The 26426-nt window shown below is 36.8% G+C and overlaps 1 protein-coding gene and 2 long non-coding RNA genes across 3 annotated transcripts in view; all 3 read left to right on the top strand.

The window, feature by feature from the left end:
* Positions 1–26219, top strand: part of LOC139144120 (uncharacterized) — a 386360-nt gene extending 360141 nt beyond the window's left edge. Inside the window, exons 7-11 of the mRNA XM_070714787.1 lie at positions 22379–22464; positions 22724–22850; positions 23821–23862; positions 25316–25528; positions 26137–26219. Coding sequence (XP_070570888.1) covers positions 22379–22464; positions 22724–22850; positions 23821–23862; positions 25316–25528; positions 26137–26202 — 534 coding nt within the window. The 3' untranslated portion in view covers positions 26203–26219. The remainder of the gene's footprint in view (positions 1–22378; positions 22465–22723; positions 22851–23820; positions 23863–25315; positions 25529–26136) is intronic.
* LOC139143117 (uncharacterized) lies at positions 16618–18941 on the top strand. Its single transcript, XR_011554533.1, has 4 exons — positions 16618–16671; positions 17688–17841; positions 18283–18332; positions 18821–18941. It is a non-coding gene; the product is annotated as an uncharacterized lncRNA (long non-coding RNA).
* On the top strand, positions 19880–20870 carry LOC139143116 (uncharacterized). Its single transcript, XR_011554532.1, has 3 exons — positions 19880–20000; positions 20297–20389; positions 20804–20870. It is a non-coding gene; the product is annotated as an uncharacterized lncRNA (long non-coding RNA).
* Positions 26220–26426: the final 207 nt, after the last annotated feature.

Genomic DNA, 26426 nt, shown 5'->3' with positions numbered 1-26426 from the left:
GCACACAGAGTGTGGCTTATACGCTTGTAGTGGGCATTGCCGTCACCGGTATCCACCGTTGGCCATCTCGGTCGTCAATAAATGTCTTACGGACTTTGTTGTCTGCTGTGACACATATTTCACCCGTAGGTACATCCCAATTTTGTTACTTGACGGGAACTCAGTCTGTTCTGTTGTGAGTGTTGTCCGAGTCAACTTTCGAAATACATCGGATTCTACAGCGCTGCACTGCAGAGTTAAGGCTACAGGTCGACAGCTTATGTCTTCACTACAGCCTTACGCTGCAGGTTTGATTCCGATCGAGAAACAACGGAATAATTGTGTGATGAAGGAAATTTATCGTTGTTCGTCGAATGACTTTATGCTTGTGCCTTCTATGTCGCTTTCCCGAAGATTATAGGGTACTTATTTATTAAGTTGAAGTTTCGTTGAGGTGTATCTTTTGGGTTTATCTCCAACTGGGATTGCCAGGTACGACGTCGCTTGACGATCGCCAGGTACGACGACGTCCACATTGAGCCTTACGACTGGAGCCGTGACGTCACTGAGCCATTAAAACGATCGACGGTATCCTCATTCGATTCTTGAAAATAGCTAAAGCTTTAGCGACTTGAAATTTCGTTGGGCATGCCTTGTATGTTCCCATGTCTGGATTTATCGGGTCACCTTTTCGTCAGAATGCCACGAGAGCACGGCATCGATCACGACAAATCAGTCTGTGTCGCGACGTGCACATCGAACGGTACCATAGCAGGAAAAAAGTTCTGGTTGATGACGTACAACAGGGGTAATATGGATTTCTTATCTGTGCTGGTGTACGTCACACAGGTGGAGATACGGGCCAGTTCATGTGATATATATATATATATATATATATATATATATATATATATATATATATATATATATATATATATATATATATATATATATATATATATATATATATATATATATATATATATATATATATATTTATAATCCCATGGTATTTTTCTCTGTTTGACGTCATCGTATACGAGCGTTTTTCGCGGAGCCGTACAACTTCGAGCCGAAGGCGAGAAGTTGTGCGGCTCCGCGAAAAACACGAGTATACGATGACGTCAAACAGAGAAAAATACCATGGGATTATATTTATAACATGAACAGCTCTTCTTTTTTTTTCTTTGATGTTGATGGATCAAATTATTGTAACAAATTGCATGGTTTTTATCCATTTCAGCTTTTTTGGCTATACAAGTTTTGACGTTGGCACTATACGGCCAAGGCCCCGAGAACCGTATAGTGTCCACGTCTATGAATATTCAGCGTGAACGAGGGCGATAAAACGACTAAGACTGCTTCGGATGAGGCTGGCAGAACGCAAACAAATTATCTCCACTGAGTCCCAAATTCTACACTTGGCTCTTCTAAGTATTTCTCTGCATTCCCACCTGCCCAGTCCACAACGACTGGATTTTCGGTAGTTGAGAACGGCGACACCAAACGATGTGAGTTGAAACGGATAGTAGCAAACTATTAAAAGTGCACTTTATGTTGTAAAATACCAAAGTCACCAGTTTTGGTCGAAAATGAAAAGAATGCGCTGCGACACATGATAATTTCGAGTATTTAAGCCCCACAGTCCCTCAAACCACGGCCATACATGAACGCGCTCGCTTATGTCCGTAAGCTCCGAGTGCTACGCTTGCGATCGTGTCGATCGGTACGACGGTATGACATGTATCAATGGTCCAGTTCAAGTGACTTGAATGACTACAAATGATTTCTCCGTTGTTATGGACAAGGGTCCGACATTCACAGACACAGAACACTTGGGCTAATTGGACATAACAATAAAACAAAAACTGACCAACTTCGCCTGTTTGTAAGCGCTAGCGTATACGGGGACAAGGATTCGCTCAGCCCGTACCCGGCCCGTACCTCGATCTCTGATTTGTACACTTAGCTGGCGGTTAAATGTTTTTATCTTTTATCGAATGTAAGCCTATAGTCAGGTGGCTTAACAAAAATATCGTTACACGGATGACAAAAGTGCCAAATTTGCTACATATGTTTGCATATATGTTTAGATCAATATTAGCTATTGCTACAAAAATGTTGGCCACCGGAAAGGCTCGATGACGTCATAAATCCAAAATGGCCGCATTATAACGCTTAAAAATAAAAATACGTCTAATTCAGGCAGTTTTCATATTTTTTGAATTAACCGACACAAACATCCCAAATTACAAATACAGCATAATATTGATGCAAATCAATTATTATGATGACGTCATAAAGCCAAAATGGCTGACCAAATTCAAAATATCCCCAATATTATCGTCTGATAATGTCCAAATACTGTTAATTAAGCCTGTTTCCAGCATTTTATCACCTGTTCTGAAATTAACACCGAAAACTATAGACAAAACATAATTGATACAAATTCATTATTGTGATGACGTCATAAAAGCGAAATGGCGACCGAAAATTACAAAATGGCCTATTATGAAGTTCACTATGCTTAGTACATTTTCCAATGTACGTGAAAAAATAATAGTTTAAAGGAAATGTACAATTTGTCTTGATAATCCATAACTCAAAATGATAAATGTACTAAAACTTAGCCAATAAGCCCAACACAAATTACAAACTATTATGAAATTATTTATTTTTAACAATGACCTCTGTCTGAAAAACTGAACCAATATTAAGGAAATAAAGGTATCTTTACCCATAGGTTCTACCTTGAAAAGTGTTACGTTATAGTGAGTAAATCAATAGTGATGTGATTTCATGATAACGAAAAACATGGCAAAAAACCGGTGAATAAATCATGCCTTGACCCTGGTCATGTGACCTTGGTCCCTGAAAAGAGGTTTTATGTTTGTATGTTTGTGATTTTGGTCTTTTGCTTCCTTTCTTTCAGAAGCCTTTTACGTTTGAATTTTCTTGGATTTTTATGTCTCGATGTGTGGTGACATAGTTTTGTGCTACAGTTACTGTAGTTCTCTTTTTGGAGGATGTGCCGGCCTGAAAAAAGATCGTTTGGTCAGTGTTTTTTGAACAAAAAAAGACTATTTTTTGCTTTTGAATCTAGCTTAGCTTACTTTTTTGCAGCTTACGTGAATTTTATGAAAAGCGTCTTTGCCTTTCGTTGTTCACTTACCAGACTGGTTAGGAATTCAAAGATGAAGGAAACTGCAAAAAACTTGACTAGACGAGTTTTGCAGTTTGGAAACCCAAAACATAAAAACATAAAAAACACCAGGAAGAACATAAGCAGAAATGGAACTCAGAAAGATTCTCAGATTCATCAACAATCTTGCAAATCAAACCTTAATCAAAGCATTAAGTAAAGGCTTGAAATTTATTCCCACTCCGGAGTGTCTAGAAAAATTGTCGTATGAGAAACCAACAAAGTTATTCGCATCATAAGATTATGCGATATCATGAGAAACAATCAATCAATCAATCAATCAATCAGACATCTGTTCTAAGATAAGTACATGTTCAACACTAGTAGCCGCGGAAAACCAAAAATGTAAAACTGTCTCGAAGCAACTTAGATCGATACAGGAAATTCCATTCGCAACCCACTTCAGAAAGAATATGACTCTGGCAGAAAAGACTGCCCTGAACAATCTGTCTAAAAACAAACAAATCTTAATGAAACCCATCAACAAAGGATGAGGCATAGCAGTTGTGAATAAGATAAATGACATCAAAGAAAGTTATAGACAGCTGCGAATTGAAAAATGTTCATTAATACACTTGGCGACATTGACTATACAGTGGATATTGTATACTAAATCATTTATCTGCGACAAGAAGATCATTGACGAGGTGATTTACAGTTTCCCCATTGCCATAGGTAGAATAATTTGTACACCACGATTGTATCTCCTGCCAAAATACACAAAACCCAAGCAGAAGGAAAAATCATCATCCAACGTCTCAATAGAAATGGCTGTTCGAGCCTAATAAAACAAATGTCGGAATTTCTAGACCTTGTCATAAAACCAATCGTCAAAAACGACTTATAATGCCAGGGACACAAACAACTTTATTCTCTAGTTAGAACCAATAAAAAAAACAAGCAAACTCTATTCTGGTAACATTAGACGTGGTAGCAATGTAAAAAAAACATGCCAAAAATGAAGCCATAAATGCAGCGATCGTAGCGTTGGACTCTGAAACAGTACTGCCAACTGGTATGATACAAAAACCCACCATCAATGTACATGAAAGACTTAACTCGATATCTGAAAGACTTAACTGTCGATTATTCTGAAACGCAACATATTTTAATTCAACTGAGAAAAAATACAAACGAATCTATGGATGCAGTATGGGCTCACTAGAAATAGCTGATATCATATACCATGAAATTGAGAAAGTTATATTTAATCCCAAATCCGGTTAAATATTCGTATGGGAATTGAAAAGGTAACATGTTCATGGTTTACACAGGAATCGAACATCAACTTTCAACATATATTCAGGACATTGGTCGAGGAGTGCAACACCCTGTGCTCTACGTTCAACTTGGGAATTCATAATTGAACATTCTATCGACAAAATCTCATACCTTGACGCAATTGAGAGAGATGGCTCGATTTTAAAACCCACACAAAACCATCTGACGATATTTATCTGCCACCGACTTTCAAATGCTTCATTGAAGGTGAATTACTCAGATATGTACATGCAACAACAATATGGACTTCATAAAAAGAACAATTTCTCAACGCAAAATTTTCAACAAAGAGATTACAAAAAGAAAGACATAGCTTGTATAAAAAAGAATGTAACAAAACGTCAGCCATCCTTCATCAACAAAAGTATACGAGTAATGATGTAACAAAATACTAGTCAGCACAACCTCATCAAAACCAGCCTAATCAAACAATGTGATAAGAATCTGGAGAATTATGAAGGGCGATTAAACGCTGGCCATGGTTTTCCAGAAAACCTATAATAACGTATAAAAGGAAGAAAAACGTACAATATATCCTCCTTCAAGCAAAATTCAAACACAAGGAGAGTACAAATGAACGGTCTGAGCAACAATTCACGCAAAATTCTGACCAAAACATAATGATTTTAGCATCTCTCTTTGATGAACAATGGCTACCATTAAAATGAGCATGTGGGAATACAAAACCATTCGCGTGACTGAAGAAGGGACCCCACTTTGGCCCGAAACGCCGCTAGGAGGAATCACCAACATAAAACCGTTTTTTTTTCCGGGACCAAGGTCACATTACGAGGGTCAAAGCACTATTGATCCACTGGTTTCTCACATTTTCCCTTATCACCAAACCACATTGATCTACTCACTGTACCGTATCACAAGCAAAGGTAGAACCATTTTGTGAAGTCGCCTTCATTTCCTTTATATCGATTCGATTTTTCAAACACGAATCGTAATCAATAATCTCATAAGAGTTTTTTACTTGTGTTGAACTTATTGGCTAAGTTTTGATACATTTATCTTTTATTTTAAGTTTATGGAATATTAATACAAATTGTACATTACTTTTATACTATCATTTTGTCACGTAAATGGGCTATTGTACCAAGCATAGTAAACTTCATAATCGTCCATTTTGTAACTTTCGGTTGCCATTTTGGTTTTATGACGTCATCTTAATAATTAATTTGCATCAATTATTTGTTTTATCCGTAATTTGGGGTGTTCATTGCAGTTCAGGTGATAAAATGCTGAAAACAGGCTTCATTAACAGTGTTAACATTTTTAGACAATGTTATGGCGGACATTTTGAATTTGTGACGTCATCATAATAATTAATTTGCATCAATTCAATGTTTATCATAATTGAGAATGTTTGAGTCTGTTTCTTTACAAGAATAGTGAAAACTGGCTGAATAAACTGTATTTTACCATTTTTAAGCGTTATAATGGCGGCCATTTTGAATTTATGACGTCATCGAGCCTTTCTGGTGTCCCAAATTTTTGGAGCAATAGCTAATTTTGATCTACACACATATGTGAAGTTCTGTAGCAAATTTGACACTTTTGTCATCTGTGTAACGATCTTGCTGTTTTTTGTTGCTAAGCCACCTGACTACTAGTATATCAATGTGAGATATATATGTGGTCCAATCTTGATATACTGTAGTGTAATTTTGATATGCTGACTTATTCACAGACAAACTGAAAACATGCTCACATGCCGGCTAGCGCCGGGAACACACGGAGGCTGTACGCAACTTACGGCTAACATTGCCGGTCAACTTCAAGAATCATGGCTCAAGTTTTTTCCTTTCTCCTCCAATGAACCCGAGACAATTTTACTGACAGTATTACGCTATTAATAACTTGTTATTAATAGCGTAATAATTCGTCTTGTTATGAGGAACTGTGTATACACTAAAGTTTTCGATTTCATAAACCAGAATTCAGATCTCTCTCAGTGTTCAAGTGACGAAGTTTCTCTTAAAGCTCAACCAACAAGACTCAAATTATGATGATCGTTCTTTCTCATATGTCGCCGTAGCAGCAGCCATAGATAGCTCTCGTACGTTGCGACGGAAAAACTTTTTTCCCTTGCACGACTCGGACTTTCCCTTTGCAATCCATATTCGTCCGAGAAAAACGAGAGCTACGACTACACAGATAAATGCCGCTGCTTCCTTATGGAATAGACTTTCTAGTCATATTCCTTCAGCATCAAAGACCTGCTTCTTTGAGAAAGCATAGTCATGCAACACTGTGTAAAGCGCCAGTGAAAATTTTCTTTATGCTTTGTCTATAGAAAACTTAGAAACAGCGTTCAGGACCCGGTGAACAAAATGTTACACTTGGTGGGGGTGTTCGTGATAAGTGGAACGGCGTTTCTGTCCAATCACTGGCCATGCTTGGTTTAGGCGTCAAATTTAAAATTCATTGTTATCAGTCAGTATACACATATTGACTGGCCATGAGGGCAACAGCATACGTCTGTACCCCGAGGGACTGTGAGTCACCCCCAAAAACAGACTGTTTCCCGAGGCCGTAACACCTCATCCGCAGTCTGTGTTCTAATTCGCCAATTGATAGTCACGTGGGATGCGTTCTTTTTGTGCTGATCCACGTAAACGACGTCATCAGGCATCATTTGTCGGAACTGTTGCCTGCCAGGCATCAGTTCCGAAAAATGATGCCCGCTGACGTCAAAAAAACATTTGCGCATGCGCGAACTGGAATGTAAACAAAGATGTCGTCTGCGGCCGAGCGAAACGATAGTCGAGAAATTTCTCCGTTTATCCTACTTTCTGAAGAAGAACTGAATGCTCTGGTTTCAAACAAGGACTCTAAACGAACGAAGACGACAATCAAAGGTGCATTGAACGTTTTGCAGAAGTATTAATATTGCGACCCTGTCGGGAAAAACTTTTTCTTGCTGAACCACTCCAACATATTACATCATAAGCTTACATGCGACAACTTTTGTGTATGGTACGTTCTTATGTATGACTACGGATGAGGTGTGTTACAAAAACATATTGACTGGCCATTCGGGCAACAGCATACGTCTTTAACCCCTCGGGCCTGTGAGTCACCCCCAAAAACAGACTGTTTCCCTCGGCCTACGGCCTCGGGAAACAGTCTGTTTTTGGGGTGACTCACAGTCCTCGGGGTACAGACGTATGCTGTTGCCCTCATGGCCAGTCAATATGTGTATATTGACACACACACCCACTAACTCATTAAGCTGGCAAAACGCTCTCGCAGAAAAAATTGTATGGCAAAAAGCTGTCATGTCGCGATTTTGTGTTTTTCCATACGCGGATCTTTCATTTATTTGGTAAAGCGGCCTGTCACCAAGGAGATGTGCGCTTGTTACAGGCATACTTTCATTCATGAATCCGATTAAGCTGAACTTTTGATACATGAAATGGTATCTCCACCAATCAGACATACGGATTCGGTCACGTGCGCATGTCAATCATTGTCTCGCGCTGGACCGATGCCAAGGCAAGTCTACCATCGGCGGACATGACTTTCGCCGCGCTAGCGACGGATAACCATAGTATTTTGAGTTATTTAGCATATTTACAATTATATTTATGAAACTAATGCAACGACACGATTGAAACAGTAGTTACCATTCTTAGAGATGCCGTGGATATTAAAATATCACAAGTTTACGACCTTGGCGAGCCCGAGAGTTTCAGATCGATGACACACAGAGTGTACGCTTGTAAGTTGTAAGCTTAGTGGGCACTGCCGTCACCGGTCTTCGCCGGTGGCCATCTCGGTCGTCAATTTTTCGTCTTACGGACTTTGATGTTTGCTGTTACACATATATCGCCCGTAGGTACATCCAAATTTAGTACTTGACGGAACTCTGTTCTGTTGTGAGTGTTGTCCGAGTCAACTTTCGAAATACATCGGATTCTACGGCGCTGCACTGTAGGTCGACAGCTTATGTTTTCACTATTAGCCTTACGCTGCAGGTTTGATTCCGATCGAGAAACGACAGAATAATTCGGGTGATAAAGGAAATTTATCGTTGTTCGTAAAATGACTTTATGCTTGTTCCTTCTATGTCGCTTTCCCGAGGATTATACGGTACTCATTTATTAAGTTTAACTTTCGATGAGGTGTATATTTCGGGTTTATCGCCAACCTCGATCGCCAGGTACGACGTCGCTTGGCGATCGCCAGGTACGACGACGTCCACTTTGAGCCTTACGACTTGAGCCGTGACGTTACTGAGCCATTATAACGATCGACGGTATCCTCATTCGATTCTTGGGAATAGCTAAAGCTTTAGCGACTCGAAATGTCGTTGGACATGCCTTCTATATTTCCATATCTTGATTTATCGGGTCACCTTTTTGTCAAAATGTCATGAGAGCACGGCATCGATCACGACAAATCGGTCTGTGTGGCAACGTGCATGTACGAACGGTACCATTGCAGAAAAAAATTCCGGTTGATGACGTACAACAGCGGTAATATGGATTTCTTATCTGTGCTGGTGTACGTCACACAGGTGGAGATACGGGCCAGTTCATGTGATAAATATATATATATATATATATATATATATATATATATATATAATATTATATATTGATATATATTGATATATCCTATACTTTCCAGCTACCGGGACCTCAACTTGTGAAGAAACGTTCGATTCTGCCAACAATGTTACCTGGCCTTCAACAAAGGGTAATTGCTCTGAAGTGGCAACGTGTGGTCGAGGTTATTATGGTACGTCTTTTATTTACCAACCAATGAGAAAGAAAAAAACATGTGCTTACATCAGTATAGTAAAAGGCCTTTGAACACACAAGTCTTAATGGTGAAGTAATATTACTATAAAATATTTCGGGATTGTGTGAACATAGGATACTATAAAAACGACTGTGTTGGATAACACCAATTGTTCCTTTAATTATGTGTACAAATCAAATCGTACTGTTATTTACAGAAGGCTTATAGTCTGATTGACGAGGGTAAATACTTATACCATCCATCTTCCACCATTTTGCCTGATTTACACATAAACATTGTTGCCTAACAGCCCTTCTTCCATCGCCAAAAGCTCTATTCTTAGAATAATTTAGGTGAACTGAACGAATGATTATACAAATGTGTACATTAAATAGTTATTATTATTGTGTCAATATTACCCATTCTTTTGTTTCGAAGGCAATATCGTTCGCTATTGCAGTATTTCTGGAGAGTGGTATGACCCAGACACCACATATTGCGTGAAGGGAACATACCAGGATATTGCAGACCAGGTAACTTTAGCAATATTGATCAATTGATTATTGAGTATTAATTTGACAGAAGAAGTAATAGGTAATCTAACAACACTGCTTTTCTATCATAATAGAAGTGAACATAGCAATATATTTAGCCTCAATGTCGACACTATTGAAGGAATCTATTGCAGCTATTTTCACCGACGATTCACTCTGTCAAAAGCCAGTGTATCAGGATTCAAGTGGCAAAGACGCTAATGATCGAATCCACTCATGGTCTTCACATATCATATTTTGAATGCCAGCTGTAGACACAACCAATGTTGCGTTTAATGTGAAAGGTTTAACCAATGTTATTGCTTTTTTGATTTTGTATCTTTTTAGAAAAAATGATTTTATTGTAGAAATTAATGACAGCTACGTAAGAACCACATATAAAATATTTCTTTCCTAAATGGCGCCAGATTCTTAAAGTCATGGCGTTAAAACTTCCCTGCTTAAACCTGTTTTTGCAAAAAAGTTACCTATGTACCATGTTTCTAAAGTGGTTGAAAAAGTTTCTATGCAAAGCTAGGCTTATTTTCGAATCTGGCTCTTTCCACCTTTTTATGGCTTACATGTCGCTCTTGGTTAACAGCATTTCTTGCATTTTCCGCCCTTTGAAGCTGTGGGCAGCCCACGCCATGAATCTTCGCGAGAGGATTTAATTTGTTGTCACTTTTGTCAGCAAGGGAATTGATCCCCCACTGCTGATTGAGGCACAACCAAATCACCTAGCTAACTTCTGTAGTGTCAAATTTCATTAACATAAGAGTTTTACAGAATTTCCAAGTTCCCCATACGTGAACCAGGACTCTTCAATGTTGGTTGAAGGATCATCGATATCCTGTGAATTGAATGGACTTCTGATACTTTCGTCACCATACAACAGGCAATCAAAATACCACTCATAGAAAGCTATGCTGGTGTGATCAGAATGCTCTACTTCTCACACTTTCTAGATCTTCTTCCCACTGCATGTTTATATTTGCGGCACTTCACCCTTTTTGCGTAGACTCTATGCTAATTGCATGTGATTTCTGCAATTTCAGTGTTGTTCATCGAATTAAAATCGGAACTCGACATCAGTTTTCCACAATAGCAATGTACCTCATGGTGACACTGATACACTACAAAGACAAATATTCAGTACTTGGAAATGCAGCAGATAAAATTGTAGCTTATACCCTAGAATCATCAAAAAACTGTAGCGGACGCAGAGAACGAAAGAGTTATAGGATATCAAGAACGGCAGTTGCTAGCTTTAATACAGACTGTACCTGTAACATAACTTGTAATGTCATGTGGTGGATAGCTTAAATAGCTTACAGTGCAAAGGCACAAATTACCAATTTATAATGCACTTGTCAAAGTGGCACCCAGACACATCGGTTGAATAAATCAAGCATGATTTCTTTCCAATGTGAGAACCAGTTTTTCATTTCTATTCCTGTATAATGGTAGCGATCAGAAAGTTGCTGAGAAAAAATGCGCTTTGACTTTTTACGACTTCTTTTATAGATTCCTCAGGAGTAAGGATTAAAAAGGAGAGTTGGTAAAATAACCTAGTACCCTCATAGTTAGCATGGAATTACAGCAGTATTTCTGGCATGATGAAACTTTGGCAATTCAACGTTCAGGACAATATGCATTGACTTCCCTAGTGCCACTGTAGGGATTGCAAATAATACACAAACACCTAGCTGCTTCTCATAGGGAGTTACGAACATGATAATAACATGAGAATAAAACTTTTGGGAAACATCACGCTGTACGCCATACCCTTTAGGGTCTATGTGTGCACGTACCAGGCTCTGTTTCAAAGAAGATGGCCTATAATTTGAAGGGAGGGGTTATATACTTAATTTCGTATTTATTTTGGCTCAGCGACCAAATGCGTCGGCTTATATTATGTGAGTTACTGTACATATTCAATGTCGTTTCCTTCAGCATGCAAGGAGCTTGGCACGCTAAATATACAATTTGTTCTGTCTTTGAATGGATATTACATGATTGATCCCAATGCTCTCTGAAACCAGCTCGCTCAAATTAGTTTGCCAGCGTTGTTTACGCGTAAGTGTGCACACTTTGTGCTCGTGAGCTCCAGCCGTGCCAAGACGTCTTGTCATAATGATTGAAACGTGTTGTTCGAATGGACCACGCTACAGACAACCACATAAAGAAATAATGAATGTGAGTGTGACACGTCCAAATCTTGTTAATGCCTCCATGAACACAACGTCTTCGACATCTGTTTTCCACGGGACACTGTTTCGGTTCCGCCAAATCACAATTATTGTGAGGCTGATGCAGTGCTACAATGTATACGGAAGGGTATAAATCTGTTTTTCCAGTGTATTTCTTCTCATGAGGTATATTTAGCAAAACTACCGTCCATTTACAAAGTTAGGTGCAGCGCAACAACAAAACCGAATGCAATACTATGCATTGCTACTTGTGTATCAGGCTAACACTTGTTTTACCCACGGGTACTGCATAACAGTAATAAGTATTTCAAACATTAGCATCCCCGAAAAATGTCTGCCTGAATCAGATGCACTCTGACATGTAAGAACAATACAACGTTTTAGTAATCTAAAATATCTTATTCGGTGAAAATCAAATCTGTAACACTTTGCAAGTGACTCAGATCACCATGGCTTGCCCTCTTCAAAAAATTAATGAATATTTAAGACACATTATTCTAATGTGACCATGATAAAACGCGCCTGTCGCCGATGAACAATATACACATGGATTGTTCAATCTAATGCTAGTAAGTATGCATGCATTATAGGTCTTAAGACGCTTAATGTACTATATAAGTATCTGTTTTGCAATAATTCCTTTCTTTACAACACAAATAATGCAATTTTCATTATTTTCAACGTCTCCCTATGAACTAGAATAACTACAAGCAATTTTTAATCATAACAGGTACTAAATATTATTGATATTATAATTAACATTGCTGTTATTACATTATTACCGTCGTTTGTTGTTGTTGAAGTTGCTATTTTGTCTTGTAGAACACCGAATGAAAGACATTGACTTACCCTATCTTTTGTACAAAGATATTTTACTTGTATGATAACAACAAACATTTACTTACTTATTTTCCTAAGGTGAGGGGGATTAACACAAGCAAAGAAGCAGAGAAGATCGTTGACGAAATTGAAAAAGTTATATCGCTTGATAAAAGAACCATAAACGGGGGAGATCTTTTGAAAGTAATCGAAATTCTCGACATGATTCTACAGAAAGAACCGTTTATGTTGGAAGGTGACGTAGGAAGCAAAATGAATTTTTCTTTTGTGAGTATTGCCAACTCAAATTTACTTTGATGCCTCACTTAAGTATCAGATTTATCTAACACGAAATGTATAAATTTTGTTGATAACGATTTCAATTGAGAACAAAAGATTGACGAAATGTTATCCAGCATTTCACTTGATAACAAGGGATATTGCGCACGTTTAAATATGCCTTCAATGAGTTGTAATTAAATAAAATTTGTGACTCATGTAGCAAATACTTCAAACACACAATTATGATATACTGAAGAAACCTTTGTAGATGTTTTGAAGTATATCAATATTCTGTTGGGTCTTAAAACGTAGTAACGCTCGTTAGAGTATGTGTACAATTATGTCGTGTATGTTGAAATACATATCAATGTTGATTCTAATTCCTCTTCATAGGTATTTGTGAAAATTGTCAGCAATATGCTTGACAAACGTAACGAGCATAGATGGCAAGATATCCATAGGGTTTGTATTCCATATTATCATTCGTTTTATCCGCAAAGTACAGATTTTCGGATGAAAATAAAAAATACATAATTCTTCATTAGTGATAGACTGGCAACATTCAGATCGTTTGGATCTAATTTTGATTTGTGTGTCATTTACGTTTTATCACTGGAGCTGCTTTTCCAATGGAATTTGTAATAATGTTAGGAAATGTTGATAATCTTAAATTCTTATTCGATTATAATAATAGTACTAATAATAAATACATTTATAATGAGCCTAATCTCTGAGAACAGAGCTCTAGGCGCAGTAATGACAAAGTACACTGTATCAGAGGAAATGTCGAATCACGTGGACTGGGAGACTGGGCGAACAAAAAAGGTTAAACTACTGTTTAACAGAAAAGTTTTGAGGGAGCGGCTGAAGGAAAGGGCAGAGATAATGTGGCGAAAATTGTTCCATAATGCACTGCCGATGTAAGAGAAAGATCTCTCGCCAATGTTACCAATTAACAATTTTCAGTTTTATTTACATTTCGTGAAGTTGTAGCGTTCAATATCGTAGCGTTCAGATTCGGGTTTCAATTAAGTTTTTAAATCATCTAATTGTAGGAACTGTAAGAAAATTACCCCAGATGCAACGTGTCTACACAATGTTTGGGAATAGTTGTCATGCATACGGTGATTTTTATTTCTGAACACGATATGTTCGCCACAAATGCAAATTACGCAATACCCATGGCTGGTTTAATTCCAGTGTTTGGATTTTGTTCATAGAACAAAGGCGTAGACAAAGGTACTGCTGCAGTATTTGAGGATCTGGAAAAATTCGACCTTGCTGTCAGCTATTTCATCCAAAAATACAATCTTTCGATCAATCTGGCACACGAAAATATAGGTGAGTATTGACATAACACGTCTTAACGGTGTTTTAAATACCTTTTTTAAAAATCCAATTTTAATAAATGGAAACTCAATGATTTAAGCATTTGTTAAAATTCATAGCTATACCAAATAATGACAATAATAATGAAAATATGTGACGGACACGATTGCTTGCAAGGGGCATATATGAAAAATCATAAAACCTTACTAGGATTAGGGAGAAACAGTGCCTATTGCTTATTTTTAAATGTCACGTATAAAAACGAAATATTTACTCTCTTATTAGTCTTCTTGACTTAAGTTCACATCTATGTCAGCCGTTTTATTATATTTAGATATTTTGCAGTTTGTTTCTGTATAGGTTTATCAAATTAAACAAATGAGTTGGCAGTCAATATTTGTTTGTTTTTTTATCCAATGAAAAGATTTGATCAAATGCAAAGTGATTATACATGGCAAATTATGAGTTCTTGTGATTGAGTTTTTCTCTCATGCGAAAGTGTATTTCTTACCTCACCGCCTTCACATTAAATAATGCCCGCCAAAATACAACGTATAGGGACCACGTCCGTGATAATTTTAGCATACAAGACAGTGACATTTCGCCACGCCAATGAGAAAAAATTCTGGTCGCTGATACTCTAAATTCCACGATAAAAGTGTTTATGGTCAGTCTTGTGCAGTATCGTAGGTAAGTGCATGAGTCGACGTCGAGGAATTGTGTGCGCGGTTTGCCATGAGTGCGTGTTTCCTGTCTCGTAATGAAAATATTGCTCTGTCATTACGATTTTGGTGTTTCCTACCCTGAACGAACAAAGCTATTAGGAAAAAAGCATAATTTTTTCCACTTTATTAATCGTTCTTTGTATCTGTTTTGTAGAATATCTTTATCTTACAAAACAACGTACAGTACCTAGATGTAACTGGGAAATTCATTCCTCTAATATTAGCAATAGTCTCAACGGCGCACGTACATGTTGAGAAAGCCGCTTTAACAAGTTTCTGGATCTAGTAATAAAGTGTTCCTGGGAACCTGTAGCAATTTCCTTTAAGTTACATGGAATCAACTGAAAGCAACTATTTGAATTCATTTTTAAATTTCTAAAACAGAATATCAGGCATACTGGTTATCACGTGGGAAGAAAGATATGGAAACCTTGAGAGTTGAACATGAACACAGCTCAAGAGTAGCTAGAAGTGTGAACCAGACATCTGTAAGCGATGCTATTCTACCGTCATTTGATCTGTCAAACGATACAGGTAGGCAATTTTTTTCCAGCGGAATCTGTTCTCCGTTCGTATGTTTATGTACGGATACATATATAGGTCCTTTTGTAAACACATTTTTTCGTTGAAATAGCCATTGCCATAGATAAAATAAAATTCTAAGTTTTTACGCGAGATTAAAGTATGATTAACACTATCATTTATAAAGTTCAATGTTTGTTCTCGCTACTGTTTCCTTAACACAAATGATATAAGCAAAAAATATCTTCTGGAACGGTAGTATAGGAAGATGCAGCTTTACTTTGTGATTTTATGCTTTCGCTTCATGAACGTCAGTGCTTGATAAGTCTCATCGATATTCCTAATTAGTTTGGTATCTCAGGGATAAAGGAATATGCCGAAACACAGGGGCTCATGAATGGCCCATTAAAATATGAAGAAGCATAAATAATACTGTTATTAAACCATATTTTGTGTACGAGCGGCCTTTTTTCTTGTTGTCTCCTCTCGCCCCTAAATTTCCTTCCTCTTTACGTGCGAGCCATGATGGTTCAGTGGTAATAATGTATGCTTTATACTGTGCGCCCTCCTGAACTTTTAGTACAGGAGTTCTGTGTAGATCCCCTCCCCAATACTGTTACCATGCTAAGCTGTGGCTTATAAGGCTTTCATGGTAATAGCGTGTAAAATGGTTGCCAAGCGAGGGCGGGCTTTATACTGCATACATAATAAACACTGAATCGTCATGACTCAATGCACAAAGCGAGGAAACGTAGGTCATAGATAGGATGAGAGAACAAGGAAAAAAGGCTCGTACACAGAATAAAGTTTAATAGTAGTATTCTCTATTTTTTCTTATATTTTAATGGGCCATTCATGAGGCCCCTGTGGTTACAACGATTATAATGGATATTTTTATTGTTGTTGCTCAATGTATGACCAACCATCCAAAACTAATGAAAGCAATTTTTGCCTCTTCACATTAGAAACAAGTGTTGCCATGTGTATGTCTATCACAACTTTGGAGAACTGTTGCCTGTCGGCAATGCACAAGTGTAAGTATTCGTTTTATTCAATATTTAATACTTCTAGCTTGCCTATGGAATACATTTCAATTTAACTATCGGACATAGAAGGCTGTGCCGATGGTGGTAATGGTCGTATTTATGTAGTTATACTGTTTTTGGATCGAGCAGTTTAATTATTCCCGGGAGGGGGTGGTTACATAAAATTTGTTGTGAATAACACACGGGCAGATCAACCAGAAGGATAGCAAGTGACGTCCACAGTACATTCGTTGTTTGAATTCATGGATGCCTAGTGTCAAGAGCTTTCTGTGTATCCTCTTTTCATATAATATTCGCGAATAGTTGTCAACTACCAATAACAAGGCGATTGCCTTGATTAAACATATCCTTGTGTTTTGTCATGAAGAGTGAATACAAATAAGTATCACGGGTAAAATAAGTTCACCTCTCAAAGATTATCTCTCCATACGCAGACATATCTGCATTACAATAATCCCTCAATCTTTGAAAGTGGTACTTCTCCCTAAAGTTTGACGTAGGCTACATATGTTTTATTTGTCGTCCTTGAAAAATCACACGTTCTAAGAAGGGCAGTTTTTATGAAGTGTAACATATAGGTTTTACGATTCTCGCATGGCGTGAGTGAAAAAAATCAATGGCTATTGGGCAATTCTTTGCAAATGTGTCTATCTAGCCTCCCCAAATAATGTAAAAAGCTATTCCTGGAGATCGAAGCACAGCTGACACATTATTACCTTTTTAATTGGTTAACATAGGCTACTGTAGTCTTTCATAGAAACCATTGCTCAAATAAATGTGGCTTTCCGTATGACATAAATAGTGGTTAACGGTGCAAAGGTCTTGGTTTCACTCCCGCTTGGATACGTTTAATAGCTATCTTCAAAGAAGCTCAGGAATTGGCTGCCAATAGTTGCCTTTGAATGCTAGTAGTAGTTAAACAAAAATGTCATGTACAAACCACGTGAGAAAACGATTCCTCTTTGCATGTAGATGATAAGACTGATGTTTTTGCTTTGTTATAGGGACGAATCAAGACAATGGGTAAAGTCTATCACAGCGTTGAAACGCGTGCGGAAAGTGAACTCGCCCGTTGTATCAGTTACGCTATATACAGACTCTGGTGCCATTCAGGAAACGGAATCACTGAAATTTACAACAAAGATGTACCACAAAGAGGTAAAAGAGACAAAGCTATTCGTTTATAACCGAGTCTTAGTGATAAAGGTATTTGAGGTCTTGAATATTTTATGTTTTCTTGTTAATAAATTGGCAGGATATTGTTTCAATTACTTTACATAGATTGATATGATTACAAAATAATGTTATTTCAAAATTTCAACAATATTTACTCGGTCATTGCTTTCTGTAATTATTGAACGTCTAGATTCATTCTAACTCTGTTCCCAATTCTTTTTCATCCGAACCTATTTCTTCCTTTTTCTCTGTCTGTCTGTCTGTCTGTCTGTCTGTCTGTCTGTCTGTCTGTCTGTCTGTCTGTCTGTCTCTCTCTCTCTCTCTCTCTCTCTCTCTCTCTCTCTCTCTCTCTCTCTCTCTCTCTCTCTGTCTCTCTCTCTCTCTGTCTCTCTCTCTCTCTCTCTCTCTCTCTACATATGGCAGGTTGGTTATGATGCTGAGTGTGTTCACATGGCCTATGGAAATCCAAAAAGGTAGGGCAACCCTAAAGGGCTGCTTCATGAGCTTATTCATCCGTACTTTAACATTCGTGTTTCGTTTCATTCAATTGAAACTTCATGGCTTATTTTGCAAATACTATGATACTCATTGTGAAAATAGCATTTGCATTTTAGGAACAAAGATTTAGAAAAACACGAGTACTAAGTGACTCAGACAAAATAATAATTGTCGTTTTTTCACAAAATAGTATCTCATAAAGTCACAGTCACGGAGTAACGTCAGAGCTTGTTTATATTGCCATGTTTTATATTTGTTGCAGTTACCTTGCACTAAAAGGTGACGACAAAAAGAAGTCATTACTTCGTTTTGTAACATATACCTGTGTAGTGTTCGCATATTATGCAGCAAGGGAACCCGGCGTCTCGTTCTATTAAATGTAGTTGTGAATGCTAAGTCACATCTATTCACGGAACGTAAATGTACAATTCCATCCTAAAATGTAACTTTGATTCTTTATCAGCATATGGGATTCACAACCTTGTAGCAAGGTCCAGTCAAAATCGAGTACGAGCTTCACAACATGCAAATGCAACGCAATTGGGAATTACGCCATATTGATGACTATAGGCGAGAAGCCTGTGGTACGTTTACATATTGCATGTTAATGTAGAAGTTGACTTTGTAGTGTGTTTTACAATAGAAATCTGGGCATGCAATGTTTGAGAACGTCCCTGCTAAGTGACGGATTAAATGTTACAGAAGAACGGGAAAAATGTGTTGTATTAATTTATATTTAACTTGCGGATGTAACTAAGGTATGATGACTTGTGAAATTTGACAGAAATACATCTGTCAATGGGACTTTTAAGTAGTCAATTACTATCACATAGTTGAACATCGTTTTTTTCTTTGATAACTTTCAGCCATTTCCTATTGCTGCCCGACGGACGATAACAATTATCGTTAACGTGTTGTCAGTCCTGCTGCTTTTGTTATCATTTATGTTTGTGATTTTCTCGAGGTAAATATCAAATTTTTACATCTAGAATTTAAAAAATGGAGTTTATTTTTTGTATACGCATAATTTATGTATTGGCCTTCATAATGTAGAAAGAGTGTATCTTATGTCTTTCACTCTTTCATGGCACATATGTGTGTTTGCAGTAAGAAAGATAAGAAATTACATTTGTTACTTAAATTCCATGCATCTGTCTAATGTCTGAGGATTGCTTATATATAATATTTATAACAGACGACCATTTTTTCTAGGATAACAACGGATAGATATAACTTGCTGAAAGTTTCCACACTGTCATATATTCTTATGCCAATACTGACCATTGCAAGCCTGTATATCGACGAAAAGTCGGTGAGTCATTGATGTAATTTTATTTTCTGTTTGTTTATGTTTGTTATACCTATGTCGTCAGCTATCAGACTTCATCTGTACTCCATTTTTCATTTTATTTTTTAGGGTTTTTGTATGCACTAGACAATAGTTATATATTTCTGTTGAACCAACACTTCCAAATTTGGCTTATGTCGTATATTCCCCTTCCAACTTATTTTCAGCAAGCATGCCAAACGGTTGCATTAGCTTTGCAAGTGGCACAAGTCGTCAATGTCGCATGGACTTTGAATTTATCCATCGAGGCTTTTCTGAGACTCTCTTTGTACATCCACACAAGTAATAATGCAAGGTATGTGTACATCTTTTAGCTTCTGTTGAGGTGAAAGGTTATTGGTCACGTATCAACAAGTGTTTACTAAAAAGTTATTCATGAAGTACAGCGACGGTGAAAAATAACAATAAGCTTTTCGTCTTTGTCTGATATTCTATGATATTCCGTTTCAAATTTAATACCATTATGATGTTGAAAGAATGTTTGTATTCTGTACACAAAATAACGAATCCGGTCAAGTGTAATGAAAAAGACATGTGTAAATTTACTGACATATAATGCATAAATATGACTTCTATGTATATTCTCAATAGGCTTTTCTATGTATGCACTGGATGGATCCTGCCAGGGATATTGTTGTGTTGGTTTGCTATGAACCCAAGCGGAGCGATTGATGATGCAAAGAGGTAATCTCACTTTTTTGTGATAATAATAAGAAATTAGATCTAGTAATATGCCTTGCAAATAAAACAAAAACATCCTAAATGGTGTAGTCAACTCACAAAAAAGTGAAAACTTAAACCCTCTAAGCTGAAGTTTCCAAACGAAGCGTTTTTCTGACAAAAAAATCCGTAGGTTTTCAAGACTATCGCATGATTATGTTTAAAAATAGAATAATGGAAAGAATACAGCAGGAAGGCAAGACTGTCTTAGAAGAAAGTTTATGAGAACAATAAATAATGTTACTTGTTAAATTTTTATCCATTCCCAGATAGGAATTTCCGGTTTTTACACACATAACATTACACTACACATTGTTTACACGAACGTTAACAGATGATTTATGTGTGACACTATAACATATTAATCTTTATTCACAGCTGCTGGAGCCAAGTCGAAAATTCGGTGATCTACGCTGTAACAGCCATTAATGTGACCATGGTTCTGGTGTGTTCTGCATCTTTACATTGAATAATTCATTCATTCATTTATATATTTCATTTATTCATTCGTTCGTTTGTTTGTTTGTTTAATTTTCTATCAATCCATCCATCCATCCATCCATACATCAAGCCATCCATTTATATACTTTTTATCCACCCATCCATTCGGTTAGCCATTCAGTCATTCAAAGTTTGTAATGATATTTAACTTACAAGTGATGGAAGGTAATGTGTAGACTTGGTGATTTGTGAATGTTTGAGTGGAGTGAACGCAATGATTTGTGTTTTATTTTCATGTGAAACGCGTGAGTGGAGTGGACTCTATACAGGAGAGTTTCACCCGGAATAACAGACTTGGCTTTCTTGCAGGATCTGCGTTGCTATGAATTATTGATGAAATGACGTTTTTTTACTCATATATTATTCATAAGATGACATCACTAAATTTTACACATGGGAGGAGTTACCAATTGACCCAAACGAGACGTGCATAAAACTCAAATGGCGTTGTTGACAAAATGTCGAGTGCGACCACTCCCACAAAAGTCAGCACGACCTATGTTGTATCACCGTACACGCGTGAAAATATCTGGGTTGTTTGTTGGACCCATGTTGCAAAATGCGAAATCGTCGCCGGTTATTCAAGGATGGAAAAAGACACCGTCCTTACAGTTGTAGCCTGTTCTCTTTCGTGCCCAAAGCGATGGAAATCAAAACAATGTGGGGCGACTTCGTATGTCAGTGATTTTCCGCTGTCGGTTGGTGCGCAGACGAACACATCTTTTCCCTCAATGTAACTCTCAACAAGCTTTCTTTGGTAATCTCGCATGATTAGCGATGGTCAACCGATCAGTTGTAAAACGCGGTTGATGTACGAACTTGATGCCATTATTCGCCCAGATATAAAACGTACTCGATGTCTGGCTTTGCACGGAGATGACAACAAACTTTTTAATGCATGCAGAGGTTTATTAGCATGCGTTCTTCTTATTGGCCAGAATAACGGCGGGGGCTGTCAATCATTTTGTATTTGCTCTACGTCACTGTGTACACAGTCCGTCTCACCGCCTGTACTTTGCAAGAAGTCCAAGTCGGTGAATCCGGCAGAAACTAACTCACTACTGCGCAGACTCAAACGCATTCAATCGCTGGGAAAACCTGGCGTGAGCTGCCAAATTCCGGATAGGTTTGTACGAAATAGGAGAGACACAAGAGAAACTATTATAAATCATTTTATTTTTTTAAAATTCACCGACTTGAACCAAGTCTAGGTAATGTGCAACAAACGTAGTAAAGTCTTTGAGGTTGGCTTTTATTCTAAAAATAGTTTAGGTGAAATATGTGTCTTGATTGCATGACCGTAGCAGAATGATAAATGAAAAATATCCGTATAGACGCCACGTCGTAAAATAATTGTATATGCTTAATCTTTCCTTAATTGTTTTTCCTATAAAAGTTTTACTTCTCTTGATATACGCTATAACACTACTTTCCTTCATTTGTCGATACTAGATAAGTATTCTCTGCCTGGGATATACTCACATTCTGTACAACAAGGAGAAGAAGAAGTATGAACCTGATGAATGGCAGAAATTCTGGTAAGTAAACACTGAAATAGACAAAGTTTTTCAGTTTACATTAGCTATAGAATTCAAATGTAAAAATAAGACAAATATATACCTTGCGTCATTTATTCAATGAAATGCATTGCGAAAGGGCTTGAGACCATTGGGAAATTGTATAGAGGAAAGAGCGAAAAATAGATAGTTGTTGTCTTTTACTTACAAGTCATGTATTAGACTTAAATTTCAGTACTCATGTAACACTTTACCGAAACACTTTACGTTTCAACTGTAGGGAGGAACTGAGATCTGTCATGCAGTTTTTGTTGGCAGACGCTACGTATTGGATTGCCGGGTCATACGCCACTATTACTGATGATCTCGTTGCTGGATATGTATTCGCGTTGGCGTCGTTTGTGTTTGTGAGTATGAAACTGCTTTGCTTGTTGTTTTTCAAATCTATTTCAGGCGTGTTGCCAATGCTTGTAACTCGCTCTTCAACATCGATATTTGACTTCAAGAAAATTCCCCTGCTTTATTTTAAGAAAAGATTGCACCAACATTTTCATCCAAATGAGAAATGATATTTTGAAACATTTTTAACTACTACCGATTAGATATCAAAGTAATTCAAATCATTAACTGTTTACGTTATGACAATCCGATTTCATCTTCTGAGTTTTCGACAAATCTCTTCGATTTACATTGAATTAACGACACCCATAAAACATCTTCCTGCTTCAAAATTATGAATCTGCACTTTCATCATTCCACTGAGTTTTTACTTATTCTACGTTAATTCAAAACTCAGTAAGATAGCGTTTATCATCGAAAAAGATGTATGATAGCCTTACAGCAATCCTGATATGAAGTGCAAAATTTAAGTCAAACATATCTATCGGATATACGAACAGGGTACAAAATTCGTCAAACCTATCACGTACACGATTGGAACTATTTTGAGATAATTGGATGGTTAAATAATGTCGATTTAATCTGCAAATGTAATATCATCTGCTTTTCTTTTTAAGTTAGTAAAACAATTGTTTTTTGAGTTATTTGTAATATTTCAACATTCAGCAATTGGTTACCTAACACTTTAAGGATTTTTGAAAAATCTGAAGATCAAATTATCCCAAACAAGTTCCAATCGTGTTCATGAAGGTTAAGATAGTACAGCAATTTCTGTATTTTGCAGATCCACACGCACGAAGACAAATTTTGCTATATTACGTACAAATACAAGTAAGGCGAGAGAATACGTTTTGTAGTTAGGAAAAATTAATACAATAGTGTTATTATATATATATATATATATATATATATATTATATATATATATATATATATATATATATATATATATATATATATAAACTCTTCTCTTCAATAGGCATCAGTAGTGTTTTTGTCAGCATGTGCAACAAACGAGGAAGTAAGTAATTTCGTGCTCTCTCTGTTGTTACATTTATCAAACTATAGATTTGGATCCATAGTTTTGCAGTTTTCGGACGTGTGTATTATGCACCATCACAGCTACTGAACAATCAACCCAATCCTTTGCAAATAATGGTGCAAACGAGTTTTCGATTTATTCACATCAAATTTACAATCTGCCATACCTATTAATAGCCAGGCTACAAGGGACTGACAGAGCCCCCAAAGTCCGACATGTTTGCCACCCTTCTGGATGTTTCTCAATGTGACTACTCTGAAAGAGCGTACCCTGTAAACGGTGGCGAAGTATATCAATACAGTAGTTTAGAGCGGTGACTCTAGAATTTTTATCATGTGCAATAAGGAGGACTGAACGCACATTGGGCCTTAAGACTACCGCACAGTGTGCCACCTGTATATTGCTCAAGGCTCCACGACCGAAAATTCAGCCTTTGCCATGTGATAGAAGTTTTAGCAGATATGTTACATCAAACCTTGTTCGGTAAAAACATAATTTCTTGGTAGTCATGAACAAAAAAACCCACAACAACAACATTTGTGAAGCTATTCAGGCGATTTTTGTCGATATTTGTGGTCATGAGTGAAGGCTGATAGTACGAAAATAGTTGCAAATTGTGCGGAGTAAGAAGTCGTCGAAGTAAAAATCTGTATTTACAAACGCCATATTTATCTGGCAAAGCTTGAAAATCAGGAACCAAATCATCTGATTTTCAAAAGATAACTACAAAAGATACAGAAAGCAGAATATTGTATAGCAGTCAAAAAGAACAAATTGACTTTACACAATAAGAAATGGGTTGGTATTTTAACAATTCTTATTCCTTGAACCGCAATATAGTGAATTTGTTACATGTAGTTGGAAAATTTTATATGCACATAGTCAATGAGACATCTTGACTGACATTTATTGATATCATTGCATTTTAGATTTTGTAATAGACATGTACGTACGCTCCCACTACAGAGATTGTAAACTATTTTGATGACCTCAGTAAAAAAAAATAAATATCAGTATATAAAGGACAAAACCAGTCAGAAAACCGCCACCATAGATATGGACCCATAGCTGTCATAATTTTAATTTGATAAGCATTCGCTTGTATGGCATCTGGAATTTGTTTGAGATAAGCATTAGACATTCAATGATCTTGACTCTCTTTCATAAATATGACTGAGTCATATAGTTATTTCAATGCTATATGATGTCATATTATATTATGATATATTGTACAGGACAGGCTTATTCCGCTCAAAATATGTGTGACCATATAAACATTGATCAACATTGATACCAACGTTCTCCTTTGATTATGCAATTTATCTGACTCAATTACCTTACAATGAAATAAGTGTTGACAAATTAAAGGCAACATATATCATTTCTAATTTGGAGTTAACTTATTCTAGTATATATTATATCTTATATATAGATGGTAAGGGCAATTCGTATACACTTTGAAGGAGATGAGGATTATAAGGCAGGCTTAGTCGAGGTGAAGAAAACAGAGAATGCTCGCTTTGATGCACGAAGACGTATAAGATGTCAAGTACAGGAGCACATGACAAAGATTAAGCAGTTGAAAAAAGTCAAGCAACAGAAGGAGAAAGCGAAGTCTGATGCCATCACGGGAATGTTTATTCTGGTATGTAGGACCTTGTAAACACATTCTGAAAACCCATCAATTGATTAACTCACAAATAATTGATAAAATCAATTTATCAAATAATGAAGTAATAAATTCATCTTTTTATTTATATATTTGTTTATTTTTATTTATTGATAATTTATTTATTTATTTATTTCATCGTTTACTCAATGGATTTTATGGTGAAACTACAGCTATGTGGTCAACAAACTTCTCCGAATCAATGCTTCAAATTTATTTAGTGAGAGAAGATATATTCAGCTTTTTAATCGATCAATATTTCTAGGCGTTTTTGGAATATCTGCTGCAAGGGCAATCATTTACTGCGGTTGAATTTAATACGTTTAACCAAACGTATTAATGGATTGTATTTAGACATGGGAATAGTTGATAAAAGTCTCATATGACTTAGAGTACGTAGTGATGTTTAATTAAAAGCTGGTCAGATTTTATGTCCAGGCATGTCACATGTTCTCCTATCAGTTTATGACTTGTAGTAAAGACTAAATATGCATAAATCGCGTGAAAATCCAGATAATAAATCTTCAAAAAGAATTGCACGTAGTTAATATTTATTAACATTACATTTAATGTTCTATTTCTAGGCAAAAAAGCAGGAAAAAAGGAACAAGGTCATACCTGTCGAGTTCGAAGAAGACTTCTCAATTTAGACAAAAGCACCACGGCCGTGTGAAACGTCAAGTCGGGCGTCGTTGAAATGATTACATAGTCAGTTTAACATAACGCAAGGGCAATATGGATTGTATTCTACCGTACGAAAAATGCCCTGTGATCAATGAATCTTAGATTGAAAAAGTGACCAAAAACAACGTTCGCAATGTTTGCTCGAATAACCCTGTTTCCAGTGTTGAAGTATTGACTAAAATGTAGTTTA

Source organism: Ptychodera flava, chromosome 11 (genome assembly GCF_041260155.1).
Source record: "Ptychodera flava strain L36383 chromosome 11, AS_Pfla_20210202, whole genome shotgun sequence".
Lineage (NCBI taxonomy): Eukaryota > Metazoa > Hemichordata > Enteropneusta > Ptychoderidae > Ptychodera > Ptychodera flava.
Note: the sequence above shows the minus strand (reverse complement) of the source record. Positions and strands in the feature narration are given on the sequence as shown.